Here is a 13,728-nt window from a genome sequence, read left to right as displayed (position 1 = left end):
AAAGAACCAGAAAACCAAGATAAGACTGAAGGTTTGCAAAGCCAGTGTTAAAACCACGAGTTAACAAAATAAGGGATGAACTCAAGAGGGAAAAAAAAAAAAAAAAGGGGGAAAAAAGGGGGTATATTGGTATTAAGCGGAGACTGCTGGGCCATAATTATCTTAAATAGCAACAGTTTGAGGCCTCAGTAGATGCTGAAATTCCAGTGATCCTGAAGAATGAATATAGAAAGAATATAGAAAGAATTTTCAGTCGTGCTGATCACAGGCTGCTCCTCACAGGAGTGTCGGTACAATTACACAAGTGTCTGACCTCAGGTGAAATGTTTAGAGAATGGAAATTCCAAGAAAAAGACTTTGGGGTGGAAATTAGGCAAAATTTTGGAGACAGGAACTTAGAACCCTCTGGTGCCAGACTTCAGCATTGAAGTTCCGTTCACTCCGTTTTTTAGAGGGTTTAATCCCTTCTCATGCAAAGCAGGGGGTGAATTTGTGTGCATTTAATTCCGAAAAGTCAATTCACTCATTCATTAAATCTACAACCAAATTCTGTGTCTTTTTCTTTTTTTTTTTTTTGAGGGGGTAGGGGGAAGTTTACCATTCGCACTAAAAAAATCCCAGCGCCAATATAAAATACGAATATAAAATACAAATGAAAACCTAAAACTGTTGCTTCTAATTTGAATTCAGTCATTGAATTTAAAGCTAACCGAGAACTCTTTTGTTAATAGAGTGTAAAAATCTACATCATAAAAATCTGGCGTAGGGTTTTTTTGTTGTGTTTTTTTTATTATTATTTTAATTATGAGTGTAAATGAGATTATGGACTTCTCTTCATCACAGTCTGCAGTAAGCAAAGTCTATAAATTCACTGAAAATATGGGAATGATTCATTCTTGAAGCTTTTATTCTGAAATCCTAGCTTTCTGCACTAGGAACTCCCAGATTCAAAGGAAAATTATTCTTTCATTTCATAAGCTTTTACCTCCCTTCCATTTTGAAGTGTTGTTTGGGTTGGTTTTTTTTTTTTTCCTTCAACGTTTCTTTTTATGAAAATAAACTTTCTGCGTTCAGCTGAGTGATACAGTGACACAGAAGTGTCCCGAAAGGGTCAGTCCTGTCTATAAGAGAAATCTGTCCCCAGTCCAGTGAAGTTTAATTAGCGTGTAGATAACGTGAGGCACCTGAATTTTCTCATTAAAATCAACGGGACTACAGGAAGGTGTAAAGTGAAGTGTGGATTTAGGTGCTCGTCTGGAGAAATGAACTGATTCCCCTTTGATATAAATGATCTGTTTCAATACAAGGCAGCGATCAAAGCATTCAATTAAAAAAAAAAAATATCGGGATAATTATACTGTAAATCCATAGAAAGATTTAACGATGGGCCATTCTATCTCCCTGTGGTTTATAAGCAACGAAATCAAACTTATTTCCACTGCATGTGCAATTTCCCCATAGTCATTTGGGACTCGGTGTGTGTGTGTTATCACTGAGCAATTGCAGCCAACGAGTCACTTTTGCCCCAACGTTTATTTAGTCCACGTAGTATTTCCGGCAAATAGATTAAAAACCATGAAGAGCAAGCGAGAAGACAGAGATGAAATCTGATATTTCCACATATTGGAGCGGTCTGGGTTTTTTTTCTGGAAGTCTCCTCTCCAAAATCCCTGGTTTTATACCTTTTTTTGAAGTTGTAGCACGTAAAAATGTGTAAAGTTCATCAGCGCTATTTCAAAATTCTCCCCAACAGTCAGTGCCAGTACTAGCTTGGCCCCATATTGGGGAGAGTGATTAAATGACCTTTTTCTCTTTTGTGTTTTATTTTTCTTTTTGCTCTATTTCTTCTACTATCAAATATTTCTAAATTAAACCTCGCCTCTTTTCTAAAACAATTTCCCTTGCAGAACGAGCCAAGCCTCCACTGATTATCACCTCGGAAATCATTTTTAGAAACTCAATTTCGTGACGGTAATTTTTTTTTTTTTTTTCCCACCTGTAATTTAAAACAGCTGAGTCTTCAAATAATATTTTCCCTACAGTTACATATTCTGTTCCCCTGAGAAGCAACGTGTGGAACGGAAACATCCTGCCATGGAGCTACAAGGGAGCTCAATTCTACTTTATGTTTCAACTTTTAAGTCGCTTAAATTGGTGCTGGTTTTACTGGTGGAAATATCAAATAACCTTTAAGTGATCTTCTGATGGGTTTTTGTGAGAAAACTACCTCTTCATACCACACTTAACCTCACTTAACAGGGAAAAACATCTGGCTTGGCAATGCTATTCAGCCCTCCTTCCCCACCCTTGAAATTCAGGCTGCCAATCTCCTTACTGTCAGAAGCGTCTGGGACAGACAAAATTCTTGAATCATTTTAATTTTTACAGACTGATTGCTTGCACTTTTGCAAGCTATGACGTCTCTCTGTGGAAGCATCCTTGCGGATTCCTCCGTGCCCACAGATCTTCATTACTAGAAGCAGCTCTTAATGACACAGAAAGTTTTTCTCTATTGTTGGCTCGAAAAAGCTGTGGAAAAAAAGTGTAAGATGCAGGGCCAGAAAAGATTATCCTCATTTAGTTACAAGGCTGACATTATCTTCTAATTTTTCCAGCTTATTTCGACTTTTATGGTCTCATTATACAGGATCCGTCTCAGTACACTTCATCCTCCAAGAATCCTCTCCGTTTTTATGAAAACAAAGGCTTGTTTGCACCCCAATAGATAGATAATTTTCATCTGCCTCTTCAGATGATCTTCAACTGCAGATCCCCTTCACATCTTGGATGTACGCCCTGTCTGTTGGGCTGTTGGATAGAGAAATATATCAGTATCCCCAGTTCGGAAATTTTCTATTTAAGTTTCTAAATTGGTTTTATGAAACTTGACTATTTTCACAGGTAATCAGTGGTACAACAAGAGGGGACGGCTGGAAACTGCCCCAGGGGAGGGTCAGGCTGGGCAGGAGGAGAAAATGTTTCCCAGCAAGAGTGGTCCGAGAGTGGAACAGGCTGCCCAGGGAGGGGGGAGTCCCCATCCCTGGGGGGGTTTCAGGGCCGTTGGGATGAGCTGTGGGGGATGTGGGGTAGGGGAGAACTTTGTAGAGTCGGGCTGAGGGTTGGACTCGATGATCCCGAGGGGCTTTTCCAACCTGAAGGATTCTGTGGTTCAGTTTGCCTGATCCAAAAATTTTTTTTTTTTCTTTCTTGAAAATCCTAAAGCAGCAACGCAAAAATTAGCTTTAGATTAATTAAATATTGAACAAAACATTTTGTCCAACTCTGGAATTAATAGACTAAAATGGCTGCATGTTTAAAACCAGTAGCCCATATAGAACACAAGGCATCTTAGTGCAAAATCCTCTTTCCAGAGCATCTCCAGCATCCTGCCTGCTGTCACACATTGCGTTTGGTGATGGTTGTGTCAACCAAGGCCAGATTATTAGGAAGAGAAACATTTTGAAAACGATGATAAACGTTTTTAAAATTTTAAAAATTCCTTCCTATAGCTGCGGTCGCTCTCTGATGGTTTAGCCAAGATATGTCCTTCCTGAGCCCAGGTGTGAGCTTGATCCACATCTCGTTGAGGGGAATGGAAAGACTCGCCTTGCCTTTGAGTCTGGCATTACCACCAAGTGGAAACAAATTGCCGCAATCTTTCGGAGAAGTCTCACCGGCAAAGCAGATTCTATCACATTTTCTGTTCTATATATCCAGATTATCATACAGGCTCCTTGTTCACTGGGGTAAACCCTTCTCAACACTTTGTACAGTTCGTTTTTTTTCCTTTGTGCAAGTCCTCAGGCTTTCCGGATAGGATCTTCCCAACGCTTTCTAAAACACCATTGCTATTGGCCTTGCTTCTGCCAAAAATTCCCTCCCTCATACATCCCAAGTTCGTAGTTAACTTCTTTGAGGCCCATAAACCACTTGTAGGCTTGAAATCAGCAGCGTGCAGGCTTTTCTCTTCCCTCATTTCCTGCTGTTAGACCCAGGAGAATTTATGGCAAAATTTCTTGTTCCTTCTTCTGAGAGATATGACTCATTCCTAGTTAATTTTAGACTTCTGATGAATCGGTTTCTGCTCAATCCCAGTCACATCAGCTCACTGTGCAGCCAAAGCGGAGAGAGATCTTCTGAAAGACAATTCATTCGACCTCTCTGCTGACTTTGGAAGACGCTGCTTTCCATAGACGATAAGAGGCAGATGAAAGAACCCGCAGAGACTCGTCCTTCACTTTTAAAGAGCTGACGAAACGTGAATTGCAGCTGAAGGGGTGTGATACACAGCCTAGCCTCCTTGCTGAGAAAGACTGAAAGTTTGCGCGAGCGGCAGAAAGGTCCCTGCAGTTCTCTTGGTGTAACTCCAGCCCCAGCTCTATTTCCAAGCTCTTGCTGGTAATAGATTTCATAATCAGACACCTATTGTCTGTAGCAAAATATTAAGAATTGGTCCTGGATCCAGATCTTGAGGAACTCCACTGGTAGCTCTCTTCTACTCCAGTGTTCTCCACTGAGCATGATTTCTTGTCTCTCCTCAAACTGTTCCTTTCAAATTTTTAGTACATTTTCTCCACTTTAACTCTTTTTTTCCTCCACGTCACTGTTTTGCATCGCCACCCAAAATGCCTGAGACATGTGAACCACACAAGAGTTTTTGGTCTTCAGGTTGGATGCAGAACCCAGATCCATTGAGCGTGGACATAGCGGGTTTTGATACTGAGTTTGCAGCTGACTGTCCTCCCTGGAGCTTCTGGCCTTTGGAAACCCTGCAACGGGAACAGCAGGAATCCTGAGCCCTCTCACCGAAATAAGTTGTTCTCACCTGCCAGGGTCCATCTTCTTATGTCCCATTTCACAGAACCCCAGAATCATCCGGGTTGGAAAAGCCCTTGCAGCTCCTCCAGCCCAACCGTGACCCTCCCCCTGACCGTTCCCAACTCCCCCAGATCCCTCAGCGCTGGCTCAGCCCGACTCTTCAACCCCTCCAGGGATCCCGGGGACTCCCCCCTGCCCTGGGCAGCCCATTCCAACGCCCAACAACCCCTTCTGCACAGAAATCCTTCCTCAGAGCCAGCCTGACCCTGCCCTGGGCAGCTTGAGGCCATTCCCTCGGGGCCTGGCGCTGGGGCCTTGGCTCCAGAGACTCATCCCCCCTCTCTGCCCCCTCCTGGCAGGGAGTTGCAGAGGGCCAGGAGGTCTCCCCTCAGCCTCCTCTTCTCCAGACTGAACCCCCCCAGTTCCCCCAGCCGCTCCCCAGCAGACCTGTGCTCCAGACCCTGCCCCAGCTCCGTTGCCCTTCTCTGGACACGCTCGAGTCATTCAATGGCCTTTTTGGGGTGAGGGGCCCAACACTGAACCCCCTCAGCGAGGGGCGGCCTCCCCAGTGCCGAGCCCAGGGCTCAGATCCCTTCCCTGTCCCTGCTGGCCACGCCAGTGCTGACACAAGCCAGATATTGAACATATCTTGAAATCCAATGAAGCCAAGTAGCTCTCCCAAAGCATTGCTCTCAGGAGGATGGATGCTATATCAGTTTTACTTTGTGTCCATCGTGATAACGTATGGCACAAATGGGTGTAGAGTTAGAAACCTGCTTCTTCATGGCTTGACGCAGGACTGTGCTGATGCTCAGTGCTCCTGAAGTGCCAGGGGTGGTACTGCAGCGAGTTCAGCGTGGGCCTCGGCGAGGCGGCGGTAGCTGGGCGTTGCACCTGGTAGCCATATATCATCTAACTAACAAGCCAGTGAAGTGTTTAATAACCCTACGGAGAAAATGAAACTTTTAAACAATAAATCCATTACTGGGGCTTCTCAGAGTTACACCTGATGGGTATTGTCACCTCTTGCGGCCTCAGATCCAAGGTTTCCTCTTTTTTTTTGCTTGCGAGCCTCCCGCTGAGTTGAAGAACATTAGAAACCAAAGCGATTTTAATTTAATTAGCTAGTCGTTTGCATAAATTAGTTTATTTAGCACGTCAACCTGTGTCCAGGATTCTCTTTGAGAGGCCTGGTTGGTCTTTTTAACATCCTTTGGGGGAAGAGGGCTCAACTATTGTGCTAATTCCGTGTTACCTTGGAAAACAGTCACTGCTGTAAAACCTCTGCTGAAGAACTTGAAACACGAAGCTACGCGGACGGGAAATTTTCTCAGTTTCCTTTTCGTTGCGAGAATTACAATCTGCCTGTTGCTTTTGTGAGCTAAAGGGCAAAAAGATGCACAAACTGAACTTACTAATCGTCATTATGGTTTCTCATTAACAATATCCAGGAGGGAACATCTGTCTTTGTGCAGGAAAGTGGGTCTTTAAGTCCAATTACTACAATTAATGAGTTACATTTGAGAAACGTGATTTTTACCGTGGGATTTGGAGGATTACAATAGCAACACACTCTGCATTTCACATGAGCTCCTCACCACCACATCAAATATTTACTTCTCCACCAGCCCCTGAAAATCAAACAAGTCACAACGCGAAGTCACTCGTATAAAAAAAGCCGCTTTGGGTCCATTATCTAACGGATGCTTTTTTTTTTTTTTTTTTTTGGTGGTGGCTGTGTCTTATTAGTTACTCTTCACGTCACGGTGATATCCCAGGACACAATCTGGATTCCCTGTAACAGGAGCTGGATCAGTGTCTCTTTTGCAGCGCACGCGAGCACTACTTGAGTCAAAATACCACCCCAGCTGCCAGCTGCAGGGGCCGTAAGTGCAGTTGGCTTCTTTGCTGAGCGCTGCAGGTGTTTTCAAAGCAAAAATATTGAGAAACTGCAGTCTGTGCACCAGGCAGCTTAGAGTTAATTTGCCCGCGGTGCTACCTTCGTCACTTTATTTTTTTAGATTCGGGTTCTTGCATTTCTCAATGTGAAAGTGGGGTGTGTGTGTTTGGAGTGTCGGGGTGTGAATAGTGAATATTCCTCCCCACACTTCTTTGGAAAAAAAGTGGGGGTTTTTATGAAGAGATGGAAGGGGAAAACATTTTAAAAAAAAAAAAAAAAAAACAACCTGATTTGAATGTGCAGCGTTTAGAAGATTGAATCTTTGGGGATAGCTGTATCTTCTACTCTTAGGCTGAGATACAGGAAAGTCTGAAGGCCCAGTTATTAAAGAAGACTTTTAGCTATTAAACTGGAGCTGGAAGAGCGAGGGTATCTTTGTGGTGATCTCTTTTAGCTTGTATTGAGCTTTCACACATTCATAGCTTCAGCTAGGCAGGAGTTATCTGTGATTCTCAGCCTTACAGAGGGGGTGTTTATGAGTCTCTACCTCTCTGCCCCCCTCTTGCAGCTCTTTCCTGGAACTTCCTTCTAATGAACTCGCTGTTGGCAGCTCGGTTTCGGGAGGGATTTCGTTCTCTCTTCTGCTCCATTGTGTTTTCTCTGCCTTAAACTAATTAAAAATGTAAACACAGTTCTTTGAAATACAGGAAAGTTAATCTGCAGCTCTTGTCTCCTGGCTACTGGCGGGAGCTGTAAGGATACAGAGAGCTGTCATGACGATACTGATTCGGTGGGATTTGGGGAGCAAGAGCCGTGGCTGCTCTGGCTGCAGCAGCTCCCACCTTCCTACGCTGGAGTTACTCTCCCAGTGCATTGATTTAATGATAGGATAATGGTGTCTGAGAGAAGAGAGGTAACCGGGTGGGAATCCAGCGGTGAAGAAAACAAAACGGGCAGTTCAACTTCAGGTTCATGAAGAGATGGTTTGGGTTTGCCTGAAAACTGGGTGGGTTTCCGACCCGAGACGTGGATTTTGGAGGGAGCCCGTGTGCATCCCATGTGGATGAAGACATCTCCCATGCTCCTGGTCTCTGTGTCTCAGTTCCAGAGCCACGGGCATCCTTGTAGAAACTTGTCCAATGGACACCCCTTCCGCAATACATATTTTATGACTGGAGTGTCTCAAGACTTTGTTTGTTTGTTTGTTTTTTCTCTTTCTGTGTCCAATTCTGATGCAGTGGCCACCAGCCCACTTGACTTACTGAGGCTGATGCCTTTTAATATCTCTAATGAGCACAGTCAGCTGCTAAAGCAATGGCTGTTGTTATTATCATCATTATGGTACACATTTCCATAATAGAAAAAAAGGCAGAGGGCTTGCTGAAGGTGGTAGTGGAGAAAAGAAATAGAAAAAAAAAAGCTCGCTATTTATGATTTGTCTTCTTGATTTCAAATGGGAGTCCAATGAGCAGAATAAAAATTATGCCCACGTCCCATGTGAGATGGAAAGATGTCCTGCGAGACTCCAAAGTGATCCCCGGTGTCAGAGGGGATCTGCTGTTACCCACTGGGGATGGCTGGGGGGATCTGACCATCCCTGGTAGGTGATGCAGCCTGCCAAGGCTCTCTCCATCAGCCTGGAGATTCCCTATTTAAAGATACGAACATGAAATTTCCTTTAGGGCACAAGTAGATGTCAAAGTGATGTGATATTGATAGCGAGAAAGTAGGAAGAAGAAGTTTTGGGGACTGAGGGGGCTGAAAGAAACGCCAGAAGGACTCACTGGAACGAGTTTGGCCTTAACGCAGGTCGGAGAGATGTTTAAGCAGGATTCCTCTGGCAGCAAGTAAGCTTGTAACTGCCACCCCCAATTTTAGCCTTGAATTTACGATGCATGAGGAGACATGATCTTAGTTTGGCTTTGTATGGTGACTTTGATTTGAAAACTATCCCCGTGTACTTAAAATCAATGTCTTGGGTGCTTCTATTTCAACTGACAACCCTCGTGTTTCCAGCAGTGTCTTGCAGAGAGTGGAGGCAGAACTTTCAGGACAGAGGTTTTGTTGTGTGATGTTTTGAATCATTACAAGAGACAAAGGATTTTTTAAATTTCCTCTAGAAGAGAGCTGAGGCATCTCAGTGGGTGCATCTTTAAAGGGCAGCACTTCACACGGTGCTGAGGCTGACACTCTTGTGCCAAGCAGCAGTACTGGGGCTCAGAGAAGCAGCAGGAGTTTCAGCAGAGCTGCTTAAAAAAGGGAATCCCTTTCTGTCCAAAAAAAAAATCTATTTTGATTTTTTTTTTTTCCTCCTCCTTCCAAACTGGGATAAAAAGCCAGAAATAATTTTTTTTCTTTTTTTTTTTGAGAAAGTTGAAATACAATTTTTAGTTTAGCTTGTGCAGTGACCCATCTGGAGGGTTGTTGTCAGCTTGAGGGAGTTAGGAACAAAAATAAGTGACAACTGTGGAAATAACAGCCATTCCCCCAGCCTGGCCACTGCTCGCTGCTCTTCGGTCTCACTTTCTCCCTCAAACACAACGCCAAGCTGACAGTTCCCTGCCAGGCAGGAGCCACAGAGACCAAGTTTTCATTATCTTCCTGGAGTGCCAGGTTTGCAGGTATTTTTCCCCAAGAAAATTTTAAGTTTCCGTGTGAAAACTTTTGTTTCTGCAGAAGAGCGTTCGTCATCAAAAAGTCAACTGAAAATTGCAAACCCGCTGTGACTCGTTGGGGAGCGGAGCCCGTGAAATAGAATTGAAGAGTTTTGAGGAAGTGTTTGTGTTGGCTCTAGTGCTCCTCCAGGAAGAAGTAGTGGGAAGGGGACTGTATGTTTACAACAGAAAACACAAGCAGCAATGATAAAACCAGCTGCATTTTGCCTATAAGTTCCAAATTTCACTCCAATCCCCTTTTTTCCTTACCTACAGCTTCTCAATGTGACTTTTGTTTTTTCTTCCAGGGCCTAACCTCCCCAAGGCTCAGGTTAAAACAGCGTCCCTTGGCTTGGCAGGAAAAGCCAGGTCACCTCTGCTGCCCGTCTCCGTGCCCACGGCCCCGGAGGTCGCAGAAGAAGGCCACAAGCAGACGGAGGACTCCGCCAACGTAAGAATCATCTTTCAGAGCCTTGCGGGGCTCATCACCATCGAGTTATAGTCTCTAATCCCCAATCCGCACGTTAATTTTTAGATAACGACCTGTCCCTCCTTACCTAAGGTATTACGCTGCAGCTGATCGCTATTAGAAAGCTACTAAAAAGTTCTGGCAGCTGGTAAAACTTTGCCGTTGGCTTTAATGGACTTTGGCGTGTGTGATAGAGGGGAGAAGCGAGTACTTAAATTCTGTGTTAATATTATCCACGGGACAACTCGCAGAGCCTCTCCTGAGCGCCCAGAGATACTGGGAGAAGAGAAGGAGGGGGTGAGAAGTGCGATAAGGGAAGAAAATAATTTTGGCAGGAAAAAATGAGTATATAGTAATACCAGATAATGGTGAGAAAAACAGCATTGAAGAAGTAGATAAATGAAACCGAAAAGATGGTGAAATTAGAATAATCCTTCTGCTCCTATTAAGGCTCCGTTAGAGAAAGGTCTCACGTGATCCAGAAGATGAAACAGTAAAAAAGAAAAGGACTAAGGAAAAAAAAGAAATGTATTAAATACATGTTGTGTATCACCTCTTCTCATCTACTTGCACAGGAGAATTTTTTACGAGGGACTATAGCAGTGATTTGTCCAATATTTTGTTAGTGAATCCTTTTAGGGTTTCATCCTGGCTAAAGGGAAAGACAAATGATTTGCTTTAGACGTAGGTATGGAGGGTTTGGGCCTGCCTAATTAATGCAGGACAAGAGCGTTTGATTCCTGCTTGTTGCAACGGCATAAAAATCTACTTCTGCATACGGTCACAGAAGGATTCTCATGTTTTGCTGGGAAACGGGGACGCAGGACAATGTAAGAGACATGGAACGTCCTGCTGGAAGGGGAATGGGAAGAAAAATTCCCTCTGTGGTAAAATTGGAGGTGTAAGGAGTGATTTAGCCCGGGACATTTGGTAACACAAAGCGCAGTTTCAGCTCTCAACACCTTCTTTCATCACAGCAGCACGATTTAGCCCTGGGGAGAGACACTCCTCAAGTCTGAGGGCAGTTACAGGTGATGACAGTGCAAACAAGCAGCTCATGGGTCATCAGGATTTGGAGACAAAGGCTAAAATCCGGGGATTAGGGTTGTTGTTTTTTTTTTTTTTAAACTTGACTCTGCAGGTGCTCTTTTAAGCTGCCTGCCCCGTCCCACCTCATGGCCTGCAGGGCTCCTACAGCACTGTCAGATCTTTTACTAGGCAAAATAACTAATGTTTGAGCTCCCTCTCAGCAACTGGAAGAAGAGTCACTAATCTTGCTCTTTCCTTTGTAATTTTGGAGGTCAGGGGTTTCCAAGAACAGATGCCAAGCTGGTAATTTGAGGTTTTGCTGCAGATTCTCAGTTGACCCTACCCCAAAGGATTACTTTCCTCCAGGCCAGTTAAGCGCTTCTGAAAACTATTCCCAGTCCTCTGCTCCCGCTAAAGGCCATTGGATAGGAATTCCCACCCACCAGCAAGGGTTTTGAAGTTCAGCTCATTGCTGGATGAACTGTTTCAGCCTGCCCTAAGAGGACGTGTTTGGATGAGCGTTTGATGCGTCTGTTGGCTGCTAAAAAAAAAAAAAAAAAAAAAAAGTTTTCATTTTTTGAAAGGGGTTTTTTGGAGGGATTGTTAACATTTAGCGTTGTTTTAGCTTGATCACCCCTGGTTTGCAGCTCCCGTGTTAAACCCAGAGAGGTTTTGCTCTAAGCCTCAGCCCATCCTCGAGTATTTCAGGTCCCCGAAGATCGTGTGGGGACGATGTGCCAGTGGGCTGGCCCTTGGGATGGGCCTGCCAGTGGGATTCAGCTCCTGAGTTAAGCCCAGAGAGGCTTTGCTATAAGCCTCAGCCCATCCTTGAGCATTTCAGGTCCCTGAAGGTCGCGTGGGGACGATGTGCCTGTGGGATGGCCCTGGGAGGTCCCTGCCACGAGCCACATCCCGGGCACTGTGCAAGGGGTTTTGGTTCCCATCCTGCCGCCCACTTATCTGTGTGTGTTTGTTCCCTCACAGGTTTATGAGCAGGATGATCTGAGTGAACAGATGGCCAGTTTGGAGGGGCTAATGAAGCAACTCAATGCTATCACAGGCTCAGCCTTCTAACAGCTCTTGATGAAGCGATAATTATCCCGGAGCATTGCAGCATACCAGGATTTCACACATACCACCCACGTACACCACCCCATAAAGTCATCTTGTTCCCGGTACCACTCATTCAGTGCAAGGAAGATCCCTGCAAAGTCCTAAAAGGAGTGAGAAAAAGAAGAGAAAAGTCAAGAATAATAATGGAAATGTTACCGAACTGTAAATCTGGCATCTAAAAGTGATGAAAGCGTGGCAAAGCGAATGATGTCATCGCCGTGGAGTCGTAGCTGATGCCAACAGATTGCTCATTTTGATCTACTAGTCTTCGTAGAGCTCAAGGTGTCATGACTAACTCATGTTTTACTCCGTAGAGGTTTGTAGCTCTTTGTATAGATCTAGTCTTACCTCATGCAAGTATGTTTTTAAACATAGACCATTCCGTTAATGGGACGGTGTTGTAGGTCACTTGTTTGTTTGCTGTGTTGGTTTTTTTTTTAAAAAAAACCCCACGTAATTACTGACTACAAAAACACCCATAGCAAATAACCACACCACCACACCAAAAATTCGGAAGTTTCCCCAACAGCACAACAAAAATGGAAAGACAAATTACAAATTTCTTTTATCGGCTCCGTCACTCATCTCGCACGAGCGGTGGGGATTGGGGAGTTGCTGTAAAATTCAGCCATTTTCAACAAGCGTTTGTAAATCCTCCCGTAGTTAATGTTTTATGTATGGCAAGCAGAGAACCAGGAATGTAAAAAAAAAAGAAGAGAAGAAAAAAAAAAGTCTGCATTGGTGGTCTGCAGCCAGCCAGCCAGTGTACACTTGCAAAAAGAGGACATAATCTGCAATCTTCTCTGGCACGCAGTCATTATGTGCTTGAGTTTGTTATAAAACACGTCGGCGTCGGGGTGGCCTTTGCCCTGTGGTGACACTGGGAAGCTCTTCTGGGGCCACCACGAGCTGGAACAGAGAGAAGAACGGAGCTGAAGTTTCCCTGAGCTTTTCCCATCCACCCCACATCCCCCGGGATGGCTCCGATCCGAGGACTCGTCCACCCGGGATGAGGATGAGGAGGGCAAAGAGGTGGCTGACGGCCGGTGCTGTCCCGCAGGACACGAGCCTGGGCGAGGAACCATAGAGGCTGGTAAATAACGGATAAATTAATTAGGAGGGGGTTTATCTGCAAGCGTAGTACTTCCTGGTTGAGGTTGGCAGTACTCCATGAGAAGAGCAAGAAAAGAGCGGAGAGCAGCCGGGCACCATCTTTAGGGATTCCCTCTCCTCGTCCTAGCGCTTTAGCTGCGCGTTACAGTGTTTATTGACAACCATAACGGGTTGAATTGACTAAATTTTGTGTGCATACATTTTATTGCAAAATTTTCAGCTGCATTCAGCGTTAATCCCTGTTTATGCAGCTGAATCACCAAAAGGGAACTAATTTGCATATTTATCAGTTAGGAGGCTGCAAAACCCAATAAGAGAGTTTCAGATGAATTATTCCATTCAGCTCTGCCTTTGATTTCAAGCTTGAGTGGGTCATAATTTTAAAAGAGCATGGAAAGGATAGGATCTTTACAACCTAATAGCTCCTTTTATTAGGTGGGTAATTATATGTGAATCTCCGAATAAAATATTTTGAGTAAAATGGCACTGCAACAGAAGTAATAATTCAGATTATTTTCTACAGCCCTGTGCTGGAAAGGAAATCAGATGTCAAGGAGGAATTCAAGTGCTTCATTGGGATCGCTAGCGTGTTTGTGAAAATGCTCCTTTAAAAATGCCTTGTTATTCAATTT

General features: G+C 44.3%; 1 protein-coding gene across 2 annotated transcripts in view; it reads left to right on the top strand.

Annotated features, from left to right (window-relative positions):
• Nucleotides 1-12,332, top strand: part of DCC (DCC netrin 1 receptor) — a 612,108-nt gene extending 599,776 nt beyond the window's left edge. For both annotated transcript variants that reach the window (XM_074932358.1, XM_074932359.1), the window contains exons 28-29: nucleotides 9,681-9,823; nucleotides 11,855-12,332. In XM_074932358.1, coding sequence (XP_074788459.1) covers nucleotides 9,681-9,823; nucleotides 11,855-11,944 — 233 coding nt within the window. In that variant the 3' untranslated portion in view covers nucleotides 11,945-12,332. The remainder of the gene's footprint in view (nucleotides 1-9,680; nucleotides 9,824-11,854) is intronic.
• The last annotated feature ends 1,396 nt before the right edge of the window (nucleotides 12,333-13,728 follow it).

This window comes from Athene noctua, chromosome Z, assembly GCF_965140245.1.
Source record: "Athene noctua chromosome Z, bAthNoc1.hap1.1, whole genome shotgun sequence".
NCBI classification, from domain to species: domain Eukaryota; kingdom Metazoa; phylum Chordata; class Aves; order Strigiformes; family Strigidae; genus Athene; species Athene noctua.
Note: the sequence above shows the minus strand (reverse complement) of the source record. Positions and strands in the feature narration are given on the sequence as shown.